The sequence below is a fragment of the Girardinichthys multiradiatus genome, chromosome 8, assembly GCF_021462225.1.
Source record: "Girardinichthys multiradiatus isolate DD_20200921_A chromosome 8, DD_fGirMul_XY1, whole genome shotgun sequence".
Classification (NCBI taxonomy): Eukaryota; Metazoa; Chordata; class Actinopteri; order Cyprinodontiformes; family Goodeidae; genus Girardinichthys; species Girardinichthys multiradiatus.
Window position 1 is genome coordinate 22,687,769 of NC_061801.1, and position 22,762 is coordinate 22,710,530.

A 22,762-nucleotide genomic window follows, 5' to 3' on the forward strand; every position below is an offset into this window, starting at 1 on the left:
AATGCTTTGGTTTTTATTATCTGTAAGCCACAATCATTACAATTATCAGAAATATAATGTTACTCTGTGTATGTAACTGCTCTGTAAGATACCAGTTGTACTTTTTTGAACCGAAGTACGGATATAAATTAGGTTTTCAGTTCCAACCTATTAAAATGTAGCAGTGCTTTCTTTTTTACCTTTATTTTATATGTATTAATGAACCAGTCTCATATTATTGCTGATTCCGAATTATCAATTTTATCACTAATTGACACATATATTATTGCCGTTTTTATTCCATTTTCTTTTATTACTGTTCTACGTGAAACAACCTCTCCGTTAAATGTACGTGGGGTTGTTGCCTTGTTTACTTTATGTACCTGTTTACACGAAAACAATGCCGGGCGGCGTTGTGAAGCCCCTGCCCGGTTCAGCCTACGTGGCATACGGCGGTTGCAGTACCATGCAGGGGGGCTCCTCGTCAAATCGCGGCGCATTGTGGGGCGGAGGCGGCCTTTTCTGTGTCCGTCCGAGGCTGTCGGGAAATCTGCAACTAAATAACGGAGGGAGGAACGCAGGCTGCGAAAACATATCCAGGACTCTTTTACATTGTTTGCGCAGTTTTTAAAAAAAAACACAACTGTGATATTGGAGGAAAATGGGGCAGGAAGACCTTATGAACAAAGCCGAAGACGTGGCAGACCAGGTAACTTTCATTACTAGCATGCTAGCTGCTGTTAGCATGTTAGCTGCTAACTAGTTTTCATGTGAATGAAGTGAGGCTCTAGAGCGTTTCCTTAAACATTTCGCAGCTTTCGTTTTTCTCTCTTAAACATTTTCACAGCCATCAACATGGCCTTAAATAAACCGAAGAATTGTACTTATGTTTTAACTGGAATAATGAAACAATTTAGGAATGCCTGCTGTCATGTGTCTCATTTGATAGCATTATAAAGACACTGACCAGATGAAGGTGGCATTTGTTGATTTAGTTAACAGTTGGTTAGCTGTTTACTGCCTTCTCTTTAGTTAGTTTGTAATATTATTGAGTTATTTTAGAGTGTCACTGTTAGTCAACACAGAGTACCAGTATGTAGTTGTAAAACCACTTGGATTATCTCACAAGTGTTAGTCAACACCTTATTTCTGCCTTAATCTCTGTAAGCACATTAAATGCATAGTTGTGCTTACTTGTTCATTAATAGACTATGAAATATTAATTATATTCAGCATGTGCATGTGGCCTTTCATTCTGCCTCTACATAAACTGGCTGTTAAACTTTACTGTAAGCTACAGCTGAGTTTAAATGCCTGGTGTTAGTTTAATGCTTCAGGTGGAATAACTAGTCAAAGCATTACTAATATTAAGATCAGGGTTTGGCTTTAGCTTTCAATGATACTTAAGAGAATGGATAATGTGTTCAATTTCCCTTCAGGTTGTAGTGTGGGTAACGGTAAGATTTGGAGATAACTTTTTTGAAAGTTTGCAGCAGATGTGTAAACTCAGTCAAATGCAATGTATTTCCTCTCTAATTTAATTACTCCTGATTGTGTATGGCCCTGTCACAAGTGCTATAGATTGTATAAAAAAAATAACATGAAAAGGTACAGAAAGTATATATAAAATATGTTTGTTTCATAAGTTCATTTTGAGGGTACATGCCTTACATAATGGGTACCAAGCCAGGATTTTACTCAGACATAACACTTCAGAGTTGTCTATTTCTAGGCTGTTGCAACAACCTTGGGCCTGTTCGGATTGGCTCTAGCTTCGCCCATTCATGTCCCTGACAGCGGTGCTAGTGGGAGTTGGTGGATGTTGATAGGTCGCTGAGGCCTGACAGTGCTGATGTGGACTGTTGGCTGGGCGGATCAGGGGGCAGGTCACTGCAGCTCTGCTGAGTAGTATCTGAATACTTTTGTTCATTTGAACTACAGTTTAGCCTAGAGCAGGGGTTTTCTTTTGTTAATATTCGTTCACAACACTGTCAAAAGATGGTGCATAGAACCTGACTTGTCTTATTGTGTTGGGATTAAATCTGACAGCTTTACTCTCGCCTTGGTATATTTATTTTATTTATTTTGTCCTTCTTGGATGTCTGAGGTGACTGTGTTGTGGTCAGTTACGGTAGAACGATTAGAAGGAAAAGACCTCAACAGCAGTTTCTTCTTATTTCTCAATTAGACGTTTGTTTGCCTGCTAATGATTATTACTGATGCTAAGACGGGAGACCAACGTAATATATATTTTTTAAAGATTTAAACTAAAACAGTGAAAATTCACCACAAAGGCAGCAGGCATATTTCCTACAAGCAGATCCAGAAGTGGTCTCTAGGTTAAGGGGTTTTGTTTGTCCTTTCTTCCTGTTTTTTCACTTTTTTTTTTTCTTTTTTTTTTGATGTGACAATGCTAAGGTTAGCCAGAGCAGCGTTGGTGCTGTTCTGTGGCGTTGTGACCTTTGTTTCAGCGGTCAGCATGCGCCGAATCAGCCCCTGGAGCGGCATAATTCATTATTCTATGAATTCTGGGTTACAACCTACAAGCCTTAGGCAAATTATGTTCTATTTTTTCAGTGCTGTCCTACTTTTCAAAAATAAAAGGTAAATAAAATGCCACTAAAAAATCACAAAATCCTTTTTAAATTTGATCACAATCACACAATGAACTAGAAACAACATGGCTGTTTCTAAGGACTGTGAAAATGGCATCAAGCATTGCATCATCACTATGCTAGTACTGAATCTGTCTTAATATTGAGCTTTAAAAATGTGCTTTCTTCTCTTTGTTTTTGCTAAAACATCTGGTATACTTTATATAATTTTCTAACTTGGCCCCCAAGGTTTGGTTTGAACATAAGAAAGCAACAAGTTTAAACTCTACAACCTCTCTTATTGTAACTGTTTAAGCATCAATAAAACAATTACAATTTGCAATCTGCTATTCTGTTCTAGAAGTAATTGACAGGTATGTCAAAGCTTTTGATTGGCCCTGTTTGCATATAATATTACAAAATGAAGATTATTTTAATTCAGGTGAAATAATTAGAAATGGGAGCATGGTAAGTACAAGGTTGGTAAAGTGAGGAGTGGGGCATGTTAGACGAGACAAATGGTCCCAAAATCCCACATCAATCAAAACGTTTCTCTGTTTTTCTCCCATCATGCCAGAATAGAATCACTGAGACACTGTAAATGTTTAGAATCTCATTCTAGACCTCTACAGACACAATACGCTGCTAGGCAGTTGTACGTTTCCCCTCATTTTCATGCTTTCAATACTTGTCCTCTCCAGTTTCTGCGGGTGACCAAACAGTACCTGCCCCACCTGGCACGCCTGTGTCTCATCAGCACGTTCCTCGAAGACGGGATCCGCATGTGGTTCCAGTGGAATGAGCAGAGAGACTACATCGAGGCCACCTGGAATTGTGGCTACTTCCTGGCTACATGCTTTGTGCTGCTTAACCTCCTCGGACAGCTCGGTGAGTGCCAGGAGGCAGCGTGCGGTGGTGTCAAAGAGTGTTATGTAAATAATGAAGCAGAAAAGCAAGTCAAATTACACTGAAGTTATTATTTTTATCTAATTGCTACCCTGGATGTAAACGGCAGTTCAGTGAGATGAAGAAATAAGTGAAATGAGGAAGTGTGGTAAAATATTTGTTATCCTCATTTTAAAGATATTTTTTCGGCACTAGTGGCCTTTTTATTTTAAATTTTTTTGACAGTAGGCAGACAGGAAAGAGGGGTAGAGAGAGGGGGAGACATTTGGCAAATGTCGGCGGGTCCAAGACACAAACCCGGGACGGCCGCTTCGAGGACTGTAGCCTCTGTATGTGGTCGCGCGCTTTAACCCCTACACCATCAGCGCCGCACCGTTATCCTCATTTTACTTACAGACTGCACAATATAGTGAGAAAAAAACCAAAAATCTCTGGGTTTATATTATACAGACTTGGTGAAGGAAACTAAGGAATTTACAGATCTGCCACGATAGTGGGTGAATAAATGCTTTTCCAATCCAGAGAAATTTCTTTATATTCAACATAATTATCTACATAAAGGGATTCTGATTCTCTCACCTCCATGTGCTTTATAGGGGATTGATTGAAAGCATAGCAATATATAACTTTATTTCTGTAGCACCTTTCAAAAACAGAATTCAAGTACTTTACAAGATAAAAACTAAAAAAAACAAAGACATTCAAGAAGAGAAAAACAACATACCTGTTACATAAGAAAAAAAGTATAATATACAGTACATACAAAAATAAATTCAGTTATTTAACTGGGGTGCCTTCTGCCTTCCACCTAAAAAAACAAATCGGGTTATTTTATGGTTGGCCGAGGCTCTTTGATTTATTTTTTTTTAATTTTTTTGAAGGGATCTTGATCCAAATATCTTTTTAAGACAGACTTTAATGTAACCAGCAGATGATATTGGACCTTTGCTGCCTGATATTCTGTCTACCGTATGAGATGGCAAATTTCCTTATTTTGCGGGTCTACACACACAGCCTCATTAGTCTGTCTTCTTACTAAAACCGAATCAAATTGAACTGAAATGGCAATGTGGCTGAAAGCTGTTATTTACCAAAGTGGCTGTTTAGAAAGGTGGTTATTACAAAAGGTCTGGCCTTAATTGACAGTTCTGTTTATTCCGGTTATTGCTCTGAAAGTATATTTTTAACACAAAAGCCCTTTTGAAAAACCTTTGCTGTCATGGAAGTGGGTGTAACTTGTCTTTTGTGCCCTTTGTCCTAACAGGTGGTTGTGTCCTCATTCTCAGTAGAAATTTTGTACAGTACGCCTGCTTTGGGTTATTTGGCATCATAGCATTACAGGTAAGAACACCTTTATCATAGGTGTTTTTAAATAATGCTTAAAGTATGATTGTGTTTAATGTATTTTTGCCTTCCACCAGACTGTTGCATACAGCATTTTATGGGACCTCAAGTTTTTGATGAGGTAGGTGTCATTTAACTATTCATAGTACAATAATCTTAAACTGAATGTACTCCAGATTTTCCATTACTCTGTTTTAGACTGTATCAGGTTTGTATGTCGGGTCACTCATTCAAGTCAAAATAACAATAAGCCTGAAAGTTTTGAGACAGTCCACGCAAAATTAGATTAGCACGTGCTTGTGTTTGACCGAAGTCAGTAGGGTTGGGCATCATTTGAATTTAAACGATTCCGGTTCTGATTCCTCATTTCAAATCAATTTCCTAAGGATTCCGATTCTTTTAAGAGTTGGGATCAAAAACGTTTACATTGTTTTAAATGAGCTAGCTAACCAGAGTTCTTTCTGGGTCAAATACAGGGGTTGGACAATGAAACTGAAACACCTGTCATTTTAGTGTGGGAGGTTTCAGGGCTAAATTGGACCAGCCTGGTAGCCAGTCTTCATTGATTGCACATTGCACCAGTAAGAGCAGAGTGTGAAGGTTCAATTAGCAGGGTAAGAGCACAGTTTGGCTCAAAATATTGAAATGCACACAACATTATGGGTGACATACCAGAGTTCAAAAGAGGACAAATTGTTGGTGCACGTCTTGCTGGCGCATCTGTGACCAAGACAGCAAGTCTTTGTGATGTATCAAGAGCCACGGTATCCAGGGTAATGTCAGCATACCACCAAGAAGGACGAACCACATCCAACAGGATTAACTGTGGACGCAAGAGGAAGCTGTCTGAAAGGGATGTCGGGTGCTAACCCGGATTGTATCCAAAAAACATAAAACCATGGCTGCCCAAATCACGGCAGAATTAAATGTGCACCTCAACTCTCCTGTTTCCACCAGAACTGTCCGTCGGGAGCTCCACAGGGTCAATATACACGGCCGGGCTGCTTTAGCCAAACCTTTGGTCACTCATGCCAATGCCAAACGTCAGTTTCAATGGAGCATAGAGCGCAAATCTTGGGCTGTGGACAATGTGAAACATGTATTGTTCTCTGATGAGTCCACCTTTACTGTTTTCCCCACATCCGGGAGAGTTACGGTGTGGAGAAGCCCCAAAGAAGCGTACCACCCAGACTGTTGCATGCCCAGAGTGAAGCATGAGGGTGGATCAGTGATGGTTTGGGCTGCCATATCATGGCATTCCCTTGGCCCGATACTTGTGCTAGATGGGCGCGTCACTGCCAAGGACTACCGAACCATTCTTGAGGACCATGTGCATCCAATGGTTCAAACATTGTATCCTGAAGGCGGTGCCGTGTATCAGGATGACAATGCACCAATACACACAGCAAGACTGGTGAAAGATTGGTTTGATGAACATGAAAGTAAAGTTGAACATCTCCCATGGCCTGCACAGTCACCAGATCTAAATATTATTGAGCCACTTTGGGTGTTTTGGAGGAGCGAGTCAGGAAACATTTTCCTCCACCAGTATCACGTAGTGACCTGGCCACTATCCTGCAAGAAGAATGGCTTAAAATCCCTCTGACCACTGTACAGGACTTGTATATGTCATTCCCAAGACGAATTGACGCTGTATTGGCCACAAAAGGAGGCCCTACACCATACTAATAAATTATTGTGGTCTAAAGCCAGGTGTTTCAGTTTCATTGTCAAACCCCTGTAGTACCACAGAAAGGTTGCAGCATATACTGTGAAAAGTCTTCCCCATATTTGCTGCAACCTCTCTGTGAAACTCTTCAATTTGTTGCACAGACATCTTTCCCTTGGTCGCTGTGGTGAACGGAGTAGCACATCGGAGTCTGGTCAACGTTAGCAATTTCAGGTCGTTTGTTTATGACCTGTAGGAAAAGCATCTCTGCATCAATCCATCAATCAGGCCTGTATAGTACAGTGGTCAGATGAAAGGCACCCCTAATAAAAGGCACACAGCAGCCAGTCTGGAGTTTACCAAAGGGCACCCAAAGGACTTTCAGACCACGAGGTCTCTAGGGACTTGATAAAGCGTCATACAAGTTCAGACCATTTACCATGAGAAACAAAAATATCTGGTCTGATGAGACAAAAATTTAACTCTTTGGTTTGAATAGCAGGCATTATGTTGGGAGGGAACCAGGCATCAGTTATCACGAGACCAATACCATCCCTGCAGTGAAGCATGGTGGCGGCAGCATCATGCTATGGGAGACGTTTTTCAGCAGCAGGAACTGGCAGACTAGTCGGGATAGAGGGAAAGATGAATGCAGCAATGTACAGAGACATCCTGGACAGAAACTAACTCCAGAGCGCTCTTGGCCTCAGACTAGGGTGACGGCTCATTTTTCAGCAGCACATTAAGCCAAAGCACACAGCCTGTGACAAGGCTTTAGAAAGTTTGTGAGGTTTAGAGGGCTTTTAAGGACTTGTCGGAAAGTGTTGAGGTGTTCGAGTTTCCTCCAGATAGATGGAACATAGTTTTGCACCCCTTCCCCTCCCACATGTTTCAAGACACTGCCAGTCAGCTGGCTTAAAGAAGGCCATTATAAGAAAAATAATACATTCTTACAATTTACTTGCTTCTGAATTTTCCCACACCACGACAGTCACAGTGTGGAAACTAAAGGAGTGCCACTCACCTCTCCTATTTGGATAATCCTGTTTTGAAATTAAAGTTGGCAATCTATGAACAGCATGGCTAGCACAGCAGATAGCCCAACTAATTAACCAGCAGTTACCAGGTTTTTAGTCTCAATGTGTTACTCTTCAATAAACAAAAAGAGCATTTAAAGCTGTTTATATAATGGTATATAAATGTATATATGGTATAATTCTTGTTGTTAAGCGTTGTCACGTTTCTGCATTACCGCCCAACATGTAATCAGTGCCTAGTCAGGATTTGTTTATTTAGATGGTGATAAGCTGGATGAATCATCCAGTGTGTAAAGACACCTTTAGTGCTGTCTGAGTCTTTCTGTTTGCATATGCTATAATTCATGTGCTGCCTGGATAAAGTCAGGTCGTAAAGTATCAGATGAGTCATCTAATCACCAAGCTGGCGGGCAGAAAATAGCAGCATAAACCATTAAACTACACTTTTGTTAAATAGAAAGAAACGATTGCAGCATCATTAAGACTTGTTTCAGACTGTAATGAGATGATGGTCCAATGGTTAGTTTGACACTGTGACTTTGTCCAACGGCAACAATATTTTTCTCCCCCCCCCCCCCCCCCCCGTAGAAACCTGGCCCTCGGAGGTGGTCTGCTCCTGCTGCTGGCGGAGTCTCGTTCGGAGGGAAAGAGCATGTTTGCTGGTGTCCCCTCTATGGGAGAGAGTTCGCCGAAGCAGTACATGCAGCTTGGCGGCCGAGTGCTGCTGGTGCTCATGTTCATGACTCTGCTGCACTTTGATTCCAGCTTCTTCTCTGTAAGTTCTCACGTGGCAGCACCTGATTACACCATCAAGCCTCCTGCTGGTTTCACCATATTTAATTAGGCAGAGAAATACCAGGATAATGATGCAAAGTATTCAACATTTAGAAATCCCACTAAGTTTAATGTTGTCTAAATCTATTAATATATCACAATGGGATTTAAGGTGAAGTTTTGTTTTCCAGTGTAAAATGGGTTAACACATACAAATAGATCATTTTCAAAGCAGATATTTTGACTTGAAATGGCAGGTTGTAACTATTTGGCGAGTATTCCACATCTTCCAGTATTCATACTTATCTGTAAAACATGAACCAAAGCAAAACTTCCTATTAGGTTGAAGTACTCCCACGCTCGTTCTGACAGTTTAAAATGACCTCCATGGAACAGACCTGGAGAGGAACGATTTAAAAAACTTTTTATTGTGATTTAACATATAAGGGCTTTGGTTTGTGTTATTCGTTAACTTTAATGACGTAGACTGAATTCAACAAGGTGAAAGGTAAGCGCTGTCCAAATGATCATAGACCTTCAGTTTGAGTGTAAAATGTTTGAGTTTCCAGGAGCATCCAGCATCAAAACATTCAAAAAGGTAGAATATCCACTTAAAAATGTTAGACCAATGTAAGGCCTATAGTTTATAACTCGTACTCGTCGTCTTCCGCTTATCCGGGACCAGGTCACAGAGGCAGCAGACTCAGCAGAGACGCCCAGACGTCCCTCTTTCCAGGCCAGCCGAGAGACATAGTCCCTCCAGCGTGTCCTGGGCCGTCCCCTGGGCCTCCTCCCGGTGGGACGTGCCTGGAACACCTCCCGAAGAAGGCGTCCAGGAGGCATCCGGTATAGATGCCCGAGCCACCTCAACTGGCTCCTCTCGATGTGGAGGAGCAGCGGCTCTACTCCGAGCCCCTCCCGGATGGCCAAGCTCCTCACCCTATCTCTAAGGAAGTGCCCGGCCACCCTACGGAGGAAGCTCATTTCAGCCGCTTGTATCCGGGATCTCGTTCTTTCAGTCATGACCCAAGGTTCATGGCCATAGGTGAGGGTAGGAACGTAGACCGACCAGTAAATTGAGAGCTTTGCTTTTCGGCTCAGCTCTCTCTTCACCACAACGGACCGGCAAAGTGCCCCCATTACTGTGGCAGCTGCACCGATCCGTCTGTCGATCTCCCGCTCCATTCTTCCCTCACTCGTGAACAAGACCCAGAGATACTTAAAGTCCTCCACTTGAGGCAGGAACTCCCCTCCAACCTGAAGAGGACAAGCCACCCTTTTCTGGTCGAGTACCATGGCCTCGGACTTGGAGGAGCTGATCTTCATCCCAGCCGCTTCACACTCGGTTGCGAACCGCCTCAGCGCATGCTGTAGGTCTTGGCTAGAGGGGGCCAGCAGGACCACGTCATCTGGAAAAAGAAGAGACGAAATCCTCTGGTCCCCAAACCAGACCCCCTCCGGCCCTTGGCTGCGTCATAACATTGGCGTTTATTTATTTAAATGACTAAATTAGTAATTTAGTCTTAACATGCTAAAATATCCAAAACTTTCTATCAGTTGTCAGCTTTATTATAGATACTGTATATTCCTGCTTTCATGAAAATTTTCTGCATATTCGTTGTAAAACAACGTCTAAATCTGTCTGCAAAGTTAAACTGAATTACACATGTTATACAGGGTAAACCTCAAAGTAAGAGATTTTATGTGCAATTATATTAAATATACAACAGAAAACTAGTTGCGTCATCTGCATTTGTCTGAAAAGTGTAATAATTGATTACGATTTTCCACATATAGATAAGTAGGAGAAAAGAGAAACTTTGCGTTTCAGGACTTTTTTACTCAGTTATAGAGAAGGTTAAAATCTAAAAACTTTAAGAGCTTTTACATTGCTCCATGTTTAAATGACATCCTTTGTTTAATTTATCACATTTTTTCTCTGTTGTCATTTATTGTTTGTTTTTAAATTACAGACAGAAAATCCATAGATAAATGCAAGCATACGATTAGTTTTTAAACTTTAAAAGTTCAACTGGTGAAGAGTATGAAACAGAGCTGATCTAAGTGTGTCCAAGCATCTAATTTAGAACACTGCTAAATTAGATGCCAATTTCAACATTATGTTTCTTGAATAGTGGCTCATATAGCTAATGAAACCCAACTTGGTAAAGATTTTGTACTCGGATGTACAGAATGCCACTAAAACTGCTGGAAAAATTTATTTTTGTTTCTGTATTTTGCTGCTGCTTATTTGGGTCGGGGTCAGTGTCACCACAACCAGCTGCTCATCAGAACCATTTTGCTTTGTTTTTCAAATACCTTGGACTGTTTTTATAAGAAAAAAAGAGGGATTTAGTTGGTTCTCATCTGTTGCTGTAAACCTTGTTTGAGCTCCTGTGTCAATCTGACCACAACAGAATAAAGATGAAAATATTTGAGACAGACAATCCCAAAACCATCTAATCTGGTGTTCCTTATGCTTAACTCTTCTTGTTTTTCCACAGATCCTGCAGAACATGGTGGGGACTGCTTTAATTATTCTGGTGGCCATCGGCTTCAAAACCAAACTGGCAGCCCTGACCCTCGTCGTGTGGCTCTTTGCCATCAACGTGTACTTCAACGCTTTCTGGACCATCCCCGCCTACAAGCCCATGCACGACTTCCTCAAGTATGACTTCTTCCAGACCACCTCGGTCATCGGTGGCCTGCTGCTGGTGGTGGCGCTCGGCCCCGGCGGAGTATCGATGGATGAGAAGAAGAAAGAGTGGTAGGTAAAGCGAGAGAATCACGCAGCGCATCTGACGCCCCTCCACCACAGGACACAGAGACCTTCCCTCTCTGGCCGTTCTGCCCACAGGATACACACCTTGTTGTGGGGGAAACACCTCAACCATCAGTGGACAATTGTTCTTCTATCTTTTTTTTTTTTTTTCGAAACCCTAGCCTTCAATGTGTGTAAGAATAAAAATGCCTGTTGTTTTTTTTTTTTTAAGTGCAGCAAAAGAAACGATTAAATGATTGGTTGTTCTATGTTTAGAAGAATAAAAACAATTCATTGTATTTTGCAGGTGTTATGTCATAAATGATCATAAATCAACACTGATATTTTCTAAATAAACGGGCAGATTAAATGGGTCCAGCCGTTTGGTTACCCCATCGATGCCAGGTCTTGTTTCTTGTCAAATTTAACTATTGCAGTTTGAAGTGTGAGAGACTCTGCATCAAGGCTTGACTCGCCATGTCTCCCCCGTTTTTTATATATTTTTTTATTTTATCCAATTTCCAGCACTACAGTTTCTTTTACGTTGTACACATTCAGCCTCGTCTCACTGCCAGCTGTTTGTGTGGAAAAGGCAAAGTGTACATTATATGCAGACATCTGTTGAAAAACGTCAGCACGGCTATGAACTCAGCGGGGACTTTCTACCGTGCGTCATTGACAAATGCATCACTAGTGAACTGTGTATGATTTCTAAGGTTAATTATAAGGACGGGGAGGGCGGCTGGACGTTTGTGAAACCTCATATTCTGAGATGTAGAACAGCAAAGAAGACTGAGCTCGGTCACTTGCCATGCAGACCCTGTCTTTGCTCAGTGTTTCTTACCCTGTGAGAAAATTTAAAAAAGTTTTGAGTGTTTTGATTTTAAGAAATTTATATTGTATTTTTGATGGTTTTTATTTTTATTTTGGAAGCTCATGGCAAAAAAAATAAATATTCAGAAATACAAATACTCGGTCCAAGCTAACGTTTTTTTTATTAGAAGCCAGAGAGTTTTAGCTTATCCACAAATAAACCACACAATGTGGTTATTAGTTTAAAAACCTCATCTGACGACTGTAATAAACTAAAAGATCTGTGTCAGATAAATGCTGACCTCTACTGGATCAAATTGGTAAATGCTGGTAAACTGATAGCAGTATATATATATATATATATATTTTTTTTTTTTTCACATTTGTAGAAGCATCAGATACAGTCAGGTGTAATACTGGTGGGTTTTAGATTGCAAACAATGGTTCTGGATAAGTTGATTTGATAAAAATAAAATCTAAATACTAGGAATATTAGGAAGTATAAATCAATACTTTCTAATTTTTTCTGATAACATTGCAGTCTCATAAATGACCTTCAAATTTCTGCAGATCTAATGAAAAACATCAGCATCTCAATCTTAAAAGATAACTGTGGAGCTAGATATGATTGTCTTTAGGAAATGGTATTAAGCATAAGTCAACAGTACATACGGTGTGATGAGTCCCTGATTGATGTCTTTAGCAACTACATTTGCCATCCGTTTTTCTTTCAGCATCAGCTTGCAGAAACAAAAATGGTACCTGGTGAGGATTTTATCTTTGCTTGTTATATGATCTTATTGGTTACTTGTGTCAACAAAGTTTTTATATTATTCAGCTTTGATGAAGTCAAATGTGGAGACTTATTTTGGTCAAATGAACCAGACTTCTCCATGATTTTCTTTGTCCCAACCACCTTTGCAGAAACATCTCAAACTCAGTCATAGCTCCATCTATGTTTTTATCAGCTCTGACCAGCCTGTTTCTAACGGCATGATACTGCCACCACCATGTATCACAGTGGGGATGATGTGCCATGTTAGTTTTCTGCCACACAACATTTTGCATCTAGGTTGTATTTTGAATGTGACTTGTAGGTAACCCCAAATGAGCCATTTTATGGGTTCTTTTTAAACAATAGTTCTTGCCAGTGTTTGGGAGAGAACAGATATCTAGAGTGCACAGCCAATAGTTCTCTGTCAACATATCCCACCTGAGCTGCAGATCTTGGCAGCGCCTCAAGAGTTACCAAGGGCCTCTTGGCTGCTTTTTTGATTAATAATCTCTAACCTAGTGTTTGTTCTACACAAACCAGCTCCTTGGAAGTGTAATTATTTTCATATTCATCCCTGGTCTTCCTCTGTTCCAGCTTATATCCAAATTAGAGTGTTCTTCATGTGGGGTTATTTTTGTGCTCAACTAGTTTTGTCTAGTATCCTTGAGTTGTTTTTTTTTAACCACACAATTTTTGCTCTTCTTTATTTGGCTGATCCTTACAATCTAATTTCATCAGAATCTTTTGTGCCTTCACTTATACAATCCAAAAACTAATCAGGAAGTAATAAGTGAATAGCTCCAGCGGACTGCTCTGGTAAAGTATCTAAGAATCCTTTAAAACACAATGAGTAGTGAGGCTAGATTATTGCAGCCATAGCCAGACAATCTAGCAAGGACTCAGATTCCCGCTGTCCTTCTAATATAGCAAAGTCCTAATTGATTAGAAGATGCTTTGGAGGTGAGAGAAGCAGCACTGCCAGGAAGACTCCGATCTCAACGGGAAATCCGCAGCACGGGTATGGAGGGAATGAGGAACTAGAAAAGGACAAGAAAATAAAGCTTGCAACCCAACGACACCTGGACAATGACAAGAACATTTAATGATATTTTTGTGTGGCTGGTGAAGGTGTTTGTGATCGTGTGTAAAGCTTGTTTAGCAAGCCAAACGATGGCTACAGGAATTTAAAATATTTAACATCTTCAGCTATATTTAGGGGTGTAACAAGATCTGGTTAGTACGAGATTTAGAAGTGAAAAAAAGGAGTTGTGAGACATACTTTGATAGAGCAGAATAATAACGACTACTTATTTGGCTTGTTTATGACTCTTAGATAAACAATAAAGATCGAAGCCGCCCACCAATTTTAAATCTGGAATCATATTGATAACAGGTCAAAAACAGAAAAGGTGACCGATTGAAAACTTAAAAACAAACACAGATGCCAAAGTGCTGTACAGATAAAAGCAAAATATAGATAACAGCAGAACCAAACGTGGACATAAAACCAGCATAACAACTATAAGACCAACATAAGACCAGCATAAAACCAACACCCCACTAAGTATTAAAGGCCAAAGAGAAAAGATGTGTTTTAAAAGATATTTAAAAATGGCCAGGTAGAGCTTATGTCCAGCGACAGATCATTCTAGAGTGAGAATATTTTTCATTAAAAAAAATGGTATTAGCTAGGTACATGATCTTCAGAATCTTTGATATAAAAGGCTGTTTTGACATACGTCTGAAATTACTAAGAACTGCAGTATCCAGACCAGGTTTTTTTCAGCACAGCCTGGACCACCTCATCTTTAAAAACTGGTGGGACCACTGCTGAAGGTGGACTGCTGTTAATAATGGCCAAGACTGAAGACCCTACTGTTTGCATCAGCTCCTTGAAAAGAGAAAGAAATACAGTCTCGGAGAGAACCGGAGGGCTTCAGATAATCTCTTCTAAAAAGGACAGGCTCAGGACTCAGAGCTGTGAAAAACAGCAGGCTATGAAAAGGAGACTGTCAGGTCACAACCAGTGGGTGTGACCAGAGCCACAGTGGAAGTGACTTTTCTACAAAGAAATGCAGAAAGTTTCCACAAATAGCAGGTGTGAACTGAACACAAGGAGTTTGTGGATGTAACACAGAATCAATAATTTTATACAACACTTGAGGGTTATAATACAATAATATCTGAAAAGTAATTTCTTTCCAATCTTCTGATAAAGCCCCACCATCTGTCCCCTAGGATGTGAAAGGAAATCTCCAGTTTGTCCTTTCTACCTTTCCGCTCAGCTATACTACACTCACGTGTCATAAACACCATAAAACCAATTAAAAGAAATAAGATCAAACTAAGTAGAGCTAATATTTGGGTATTGTATTAATTTACAACATTATTTTACAACAGAAACAATCTCTATGGAGGTAATGGATGAAGTGCAGTTGGACATAAAACCGGTTTGTGACTGGAGTACAATGGCGTCTCAGGTAGAGGACAACAAAGATGGTGAGATTTAGGTGACTGGTGTCCGGTTCATGGTAGGAGAGGGTCAAGAAGAGAGAGAAGTAGAAAGGAGGACGGAAATCTGCTGGGAACACACAGTGGTACTCAGAGCCTTGAATAAAATGGTTCGGATGAAGTTAATGTAGTTTGTTAGGGAAGAAATAAAAATTAATCTTAAAATTTAGGAAGGAGGATGAGGGAGTACAACTAAGCCCATTAGTTCTGTTGAGAGAATTAAAAAAGTTCATTCTCATATATGGAAATCTATTGATCTATTCATAGTTTGGATGGAAGAGCAGAAGAATAAAGTGGATAACACTTAGAATATTTGTAAAACATGGTGAGATAAAGGAATTGGGGGTAATCACACAAGGAGTGATTACAGGTATTCCAGTGGTTCAAGACCTGGAGATGGAGAAGATTAAAGATGAAATTGGGGTAAGCAAAGTAAAAAATGGTTGAGAACACTTGATGGGAAAGAGTGAAAAATCTTTTGGTTTTCTTGTTAAGAACCTGTTCTTCCTAAAACGGTAAAAAAAAAAATAGGGTGTATCAGCTTTCCTGTTTATCCACATATCTTTCCTCCTCTCAGGTGTTGTAAATGTTAGAGGTATACCTAATGCTGCTGCATTTAGGTGGAAGCAGAGGTGTCCAAAGTGTAGGGGAGGAAGCACATATATGATGAGTGTAAAAATGGACAAAATACTCATGAGAACAACAACAAGGAACAGGAGGGAGGAGAGGTTTCACTGCTCAGACCTGTGCATACTGGACTAAACTGCGCCTTATTTCTAATAGGGAAACACCAAATAGGGGAATGTGACTGTGGGGAAGATAATAAAACATGCTTTTTTTTTTTTTGCATTGGTAGAATGATCAGGATAAGAGAAATCAACAAATTCAAAACTTTAATAATATAAAAATAAAACTAGATCTTATGGACTTGTTTCAGAAAGACTAAAGATGTAAAAGCTACGCAAACAAACAGTACGACGAGGAAGGAGAAATCTAGTTATTACCGTGTCCAATCGTCTTGCTTTGACGTCACGAGGTCTACGCGACTGACGGATCTCAGAGTGGTCCAGAATCAGCGGGTCAACCAAACGCGCTGTTGCACCTCGTAACTTCCGTTTGCGACCGAGTCACTCCGACCAAAACCATTTCTTCATTCTTTCCTGAAATCTGCTGTAAGTACACGTTCATTGCGTGCTTGTATATGCTATGAATACAAATGCTGCTCCTGTGATTTTAGTCCAGCCGAGTATGGCTGACGCTGGAACGTGTCGACCAGAAAAACCAGTAGCCGATATACGTTTTTTTGGTTTTTTTTACATTAACGTTTAATCCTATGAGATTGGTCATAAAGCATCCCTAAAGTTGAAACATATTGTCATTTATTACAAGAAGACGTTTTTTGTTTTCTTTCTCAGTAACAGACGATGCTTCTTTTCTTTGTATGAAACCACCTGTGGAAATGTCATCAACCACTTCCCTTTGGATCTAGTTTAAGATTGAAGATCACACTCAATTCAACTGGGAGTTTTAAACATAATTTAGGTAATGTTCCAGTATCATCTAAAATGTAGGATGAGGAAGAATTATATTGCTTGATTGAGTGTGCTAAAAATCAATTAAAAGCTAATTACGTTTGGTTGTCTAAAATATCCAAAGACATTGATTTAATATCTTATTTTTGCTATAAAGGTTTTTTTTTTGCTGAATTAGTTACACATCCCATTTCTAACAACAACAGCAACTTGTTTACTATCCAAATAAACCTATTGCCTGTGCACAGTTCAGACTCAACAGTTTCCTGTCAATTTTTAGCCTACTGAGAGAATTAACATGCGTTATATATTAACATTATCTGGACAAATGTAACTTATTTTTTTCTGTCCCCTCTATGTTGTTGTTTTGCAGCTTTTGACTCCGAAATCCCTCATCATGTCTAAAGGCACTGTGGTTCTGGCCTACAGCGGCGGACTGGACACGTCCTGTATTCTGGTGTGGCTCAAAGAGCAGGGCTACGATGTCATTACATACTTGGTAAGATTTTACAACAGGTGTGAGCACAAAAAGCGGGCCTAGCTGTCAGCCAGCTGCTTTTGCATGTCAAGTATCTGAGGTTTTACGGTCTGCTGCTTATCCATTTTGTCACGGCATGTAGGAGTTGACTATAGGCACAGCTCCAAAAAAAAACAACAGTACTGATCATTTCCGATCACAGGATTTGTCTCTATTATGTCAGGGTAAATCTGGATGGCTTTATTGTTTGCCCCCGGGGTAACTGAACTGCATTGCGGGCAGATTTTCTTGCTGAACTTCCCTCATTTGTTTTGTGGTTTGCTAAAGCGGAGGTAGGAGGTGGTCTGCAGGACAGGGGGTGCAGAAAGGCGAATCTTTTAAGCTCCTGCTCTCTTGAGGAATAAATGGACGTGTATTTATCGCGATGTTATGTAACAACAAACAGGTATAAAAAAACTGAAAAATATATAATCTATTAGTGTAACAGTTGAATGAAAAGGACCACGTCATCCACAAAACGAAGAGACGAAATCCACTGGTCCCCAAACCAGACCCTGTCTGGCCCTTGGCTGCACCTAGAAATCCTGTCCATAAAAGTTATGAACAGGACCGGTGACAAAGGGCAGCCCTGCTGGAGTCCAACATGCACCGGGAACATGTCCGATTTAGTGCCGGCAATGGGAACCAAACTCTTGCTCCGCTTGTACAGAGACCAGATGGTCCCTAATAAAGGGCCCCCAATTCCATACTCCTGGAGCACCCCCCACAGGGCACCACGATGGACACAGTCGAATGTTTTCTCCAGGTCCACAAAACTGGTTGGGCAAACTCCCATGAACCCTTGAGTACCCTGCAGAGTCCAGTGTTCCAAGGCCGGGACGAAAACCACACTGCTCCTCCCGAAGCCGAGGTTCAACTTTTAGCCAGACTCTCCTCTCCAATACCCTGTTGTAGGTCTTACCAGGGAGGCTGAGGAGTGTGATCCCTCTGTAGTTGAAACACACCCTCTGGTCACCCTTCCTATGAAGGGGGACCACCACCCCAGTCTATCAGTACAGAGGCACTGTCCCCGACCGCCACGCAATGTTGAAGAACCATGACAGCCCTACAACATCCAAAGACCTGAGGTACTCAGGGCGGATCTCATCCAACCCCGAAGCCCTGCCACCGCAGAGCTTTTTAACCACCTCGGTGACTTCAGCCTGGGTGATGAAAGAGTCCAACCCCGAGTCCCCAGCGCCTGACGGTTTGCCAGAATCACTTCAATCGGTAGTCCTTCTCCATTGCCTCACCGAACTCCTCCCAGGCCTGGGTTTTTGCCTCTGCCGCAGCTTGGGCTGTGGCACGCTTGGCCTCACGGTACCCGTCAGCCACCTCAGGAGTCCCACAAGCCAACCACAGCCGGTAGGACTCCTTCTTCAGCTTGACAGTGTCGCTTACTTCCAGTGTCCACCACCGGGTTTGGGGATTGCACTGCAGACTTTACGGCCGCAGCTACGGGCAGCAGCATCGACAATAGATGCGGAGAACATGGTCCACTCTATGTCTCCAACTTTCCCCGGAATCTGGTCAAAGGTCTCCCGGAGGTGGGAGTTGAATAGATCCCTAGCTGATTGCTCTGCCAGGCGTTCCCAGCAGACCCTCACTATGTGCTTGGGCCTGCCAAGTCTGTCCAGCTTTCTCCTCCTCCAGCGGCTCCAACTCATCACCAGGTGGTGATCAGTGGACAGCTCAGCCCCTCTCTTCACCCGAGTGTCCGAAACATGTGGCTGAAGGTCTGATGATATGACAACAAAGTCGATCATCGACCTCCTGCCTAGGGTGTCCTGGTGCCAAGTGTACTGATGGACACCCTTATGTTTGAACATGGTGTTCATTATGGACAATCCGTGACTAGCACAGAAGTCCAATAACAAAACACCACTCGGATTCAGATCGGGGAGGCCATTCCTCCCGATCACGCCTCTCCAGGTGTCACTGTTGTTTCTCACGTGGGGTCCCCGGGAGGGGCACTATCCAGCACCCCCGACAGGGACGCCAAGAAGGCCGGGTACTCCGCACTACCTCCCGGCCCGTAGGCCGAAACGACAGTCAGAGACCTCTCCCCAACCCGAAGGCGCAGGGATGCGACCCTCTCATCCACTGGGGTAAACCCCAACATGAGACGGCTGAGCTGGGGGGCAAAATGCAAACCCACCCCAGCCCACCGCCTCTCCCCGTGGGCCACTCCACAGTAGAACCACTCCAAAGTAGAAGAGAGTCCAGCCCTTCTTGAGGAGATGGGTTCCAGAGCCCACGTTGTGCTTGGAGGTGAGTCCGACTATTTCTAATCGATATCACCCGACCTCCCACACAAGCTCAGACTCCTTCCCCCCCAGTGAGGTGACATTCCATGTCCCTAGAGCCAGCCTAAGCATCCAGGGATCGGGCCGCCGAGGTGTCCACCTTCGTCTGTCGCCCAATCTTCTTTGCACCGGTCCCTCACGGTTCCCCCCTTGTTCTGTTTTTCTTTTTTGTAAATTTACTATGTTTTTCTGTTTACATTTTCTTGTTTAGAGGAAGACAGCCTCTTTATTCATGTTCATGCTTGGTTTCAGCGGTTAAAATCTTGTTATATTTCCTCTGAAGATGCGTTTTGAATTACAATAATAGTAAGTAGTCAGAATTAACTTGTACTCAGACACGAGAGCCCATGTTTTTACGCATTTGAACATATCACTTTTAAATCAATTTTGGTGCACATATTAAGGCTTTTTTTCAATGTGTTGTTGTGCCTCTGGGCCATATTTAGAATTTTATTTTTATTTATTGCACTCATTTAGTTTACTAAAATTTAGTTTTAAACTTAATCATCTCATTCCAGGCCAACATCGGACAAGATGAAGATTTCGAAGCTGCCCGGAAGAAAGCAGAAAGCCTCGGCGCAAAGAAGGTGAGAGACACTCACAGCGTGTAGTTTATTACGGTTTCATTCAAATTCAGGGTTTTATTTCACATTTCACATGTCATCCCATAATATTTTTAGGAGTCAAATCTTTCCAGATGCATCAATATCTGCAATCTTATTTTGTTTTTTATGTGTTAAATTTTGTACACATTCATGTCAAACACAATTTTCTTTTTCCTTTTTACTAAGAAGCACAGTGTATCATAAACTACCTATTAAACTTCTATTTTATTATTAAATCAAAGTATCAAAGTCCTGTTTTGTATCCATGACCAGGTTTTTATTGAGGACTTGCGCAGAGACTTTGTGGAGGACTTCATCTGGCCGTCGGTTCAGGCAAGCGCTGTCTATGAGGACCGATACCTTCTGGGTACGGCCATAGCGAGGCCCTGCATCGCACGTCGCCAGGTTGAGATTGCACGCAAAGAGGGGGCTCAATTTGTGTCCCATGGGGCCACTGGAAAGGTAGAAGGCATTTTTTTCAAAACAAACTAGATAACTGGGTCACTGCACTATTTGGGACATATGTTTGGAACGTTTAATATTAACTATGTAGAAGATTAGTTTTCTGTGATTAGGTCATCCATTCACTGGCAAACAGGTTTTCTGTGAAGGCACATTTCTCTTCTCTGTATGAGTCAGCATCGAAATGATATCAGTCTTTGCTCTTCAGATTAAAATATGAATAAATATTGTTGAGCCCCTCCAGATGAGTCACATGATTACCATGTCCCTGATTTGTATGAAGATAAAACAAAACAACATCTTTAAAGCTTTTGCAGTTTGTTTCGAGCTCCTTATGCAGGCTGCCATCAGTCATCAGTCTCCATTTCGGTCTTCACTTCATAAAAACAAATGGTGCATCATTTTCTAAGCTGCTGGTGCAGATGTGTTTTTACTTGCTGACATTTGTTCTAAGCAGCATGGATGTCATAGAGTGAGTCATAAACATGCAGATTTGGATAAGTCAGCTAAAACTGAGCTGAACGTTTGTCAATCTCGGGTAAGAGATCTGGAGTTTCTAAAGGTCCATAGACACAGTTATTACAATAATGATATTTGAGGTGTTTTGGTAAAATAATTGTTGCTCATTTGAAACAAAATTATACAGTTTAAATGGGTCAAACAATGTCATTCAGAATTATTTCTCCTAATTTTTGCAATATAATTGTTTGAAAGGTTTCAAAAAGAATTCCTTTTATTTTTTATGTATTTTCTCTGTAATGCCTTTTTTGACCAGTTGACCAAACGGCGCTTCATAAAGTTTAGTTTTGAACTTGAAATACTACTGTAGCATTTCAAAACCTGACTGGGTACTGACTTGTGAGTACTTGTTTGTCTGATTAAACAATTAAGCTCTCAATTACTTCATGTCCAAACAAGTCGATGCAGACAAATACTGTGCTGGTGCCTATCTTCAGCAGTCATTGAAGGGGTGGGGGGGGTAAGCCGTGAACAGATGGGCTGTCCATCACAGGGCAACATACACAAAAGACAGAAAATCATGTCACACACACACTAAGACCTAAGGGCAATTTAGATTAACCAATTACCTAATATTCTCCTAATAATCATATTTTGGGGCTGTAGGAGGAAGCTGGGGCACCCAGAGAGAACCCAGAGATGCAGAAATACGTCAGACCAGGACTCAAACCCAGAGCCGCCTTAATGCGATGCAATAGTGCTACTGACTGCCCCACTGTGCAGCTCCAGTACCCCTTATTCAATGGGGAAAAAAATGCAAGTTAGGAAAGAACTGCAGCAAAATCACCACTGCCACAAATATTGCCACCCCTTCAATTCCTATAAAATATATGTAACTTAAGAATGTCTTAATGTTCATACTTTCCTTCTTAAGTTGATCTGAGAGTCTATGAACTTTCAAAAGATAATACACATTTTTCCTTTTCCCTGGGGTCTAAATAAGATGTGAAAGAGAGGCCCATTTGTCTTAGACACTAGTGAAAATGCAAAATACAGGGGAACATGCCATTCAGGTAAGGCAGATGTGTGTTTCTTCAAAAGTTAGGAAATGGCTACAAGAAATTGATATTTGCCTGCCTATATCTTCAGTCAGAGTAATAATTAAAAGTAAAAAAAAAATGGAACTGTGACAAAACAAGGATGGACGAGGGTTCATTTTAATCTCTTCACAGTGAGCAGGACAGTAAGGGAGGTGAAAAACTCTCGACAGCTCACAGTTCAACTCCTGCAACAAAGAGTGGCTTCTTGCGGTCACCAAGTCTCCATCACAACAGTTAGAGGCTATTTACTGTACATTCCAATGAGGTACTTGGAGGCATGCATACATTTTCGTCCGACCATCACAAATGTAAACATGTAAAACTTGCCAACCTTGCTACAAGAACGGCCTAGATTCAAACCATTAGTTGTTTTAAACTGGTCACTAAAATAGGTGTTGTGTTGTTTTTTTGTCTTTAACTCTTCTCATTTTATTGCTTAAATTTAAACCAGATAATTATCAAAAAAGTATTTAACAAAAATAACATTCAGGACAGTTATCCCAAACTGCTGACTCAGTGATAAATTTTCTACTTCTCAGGGAAATGACCAGATCCGCTTTGAGCTCACGTGCTACGCTCTGTACCCAGAGGTCAAGGTAAGTTTGTTGCTATTGTTTT

At 41.2% G+C, this 22,762-nt stretch overlaps 2 protein-coding genes across 4 annotated transcripts in view; both read left to right on the forward strand.

Annotated features, from left to right (window-relative positions):
- The first annotated feature begins 463 nt into the window (after positions 1 to 463).
- Positions 464 to 12,033, forward strand: surf4 (surfeit 4). Its single transcript, XM_047373020.1, has 6 exons — positions 464 to 688; positions 3,275 to 3,461; positions 4,744 to 4,820; positions 4,901 to 4,944; positions 8,118 to 8,304; positions 10,808 to 12,033. Exons 1-6 carry the CDS (start codon positions 641 to 643, stop codon positions 11,072 to 11,074), a joined length of 810 nt encoding a protein of 269 aa, XP_047228976.1. The 5' UTR covers positions 464 to 640; the 3' UTR covers positions 11,075 to 12,033.
- A 4,146-nt stretch (positions 12,034 to 16,179) lies between these two features.
- The window catches only part of ass1 (argininosuccinate synthase 1), a 38,423-nt gene continuing 31,840 nt past the window's right edge, over positions 16,180 to 22,762 (forward strand). The window contains exons 1-6 of one of the 3 annotated variants that reach the window (XM_047373315.1): positions 16,188 to 16,335; positions 16,579 to 16,705; positions 17,069 to 17,194; positions 20,037 to 20,105; positions 20,397 to 20,585; positions 22,684 to 22,740. In XM_047373315.1, coding sequence (XP_047229271.1) covers positions 17,093 to 17,194; positions 20,037 to 20,105; positions 20,397 to 20,585; positions 22,684 to 22,740 — 417 coding nt within the window. In that variant the 5' untranslated portion in view covers positions 16,188 to 16,335; positions 16,579 to 16,705; positions 17,069 to 17,092. Of the gene's footprint in view, positions 16,336 to 16,578; positions 16,706 to 17,068; positions 17,195 to 20,036; positions 20,106 to 20,396; positions 20,586 to 22,683; positions 22,741 to 22,762 lie in introns of all 3 variants that reach the window. The other 2 variants (XM_047373316.1, XM_047373314.1) reach the window with 2 other exon arrangements.

What these genes read in the sequence shown, in the direction of transcription:
- surf4 (XM_047373020.1), top strand. Translation starts at nt 641, where the DNA reads ATGGGGCAGGAAGACCTTATGAACAAAGCCGAAGACGTGGCAGACCAG. An exon ending in GACCTCAAGTTTTTGATGAG is followed by an intron (nt 4,945 to 8,117) that starts GTAGGTGTCATT and finishes CCCCCCCCGTAG; the next exon opens with AAACCTGGCCCTCGGAGGTG. An exon ending in TTGATTCCAGCTTCTTCTCT is followed by an intron (nt 8,305 to 10,807) that starts GTAAGTTCTCAC and finishes GTTTTTCCACAG; the next exon opens with ATCCTGCAGAACATGGTGGG.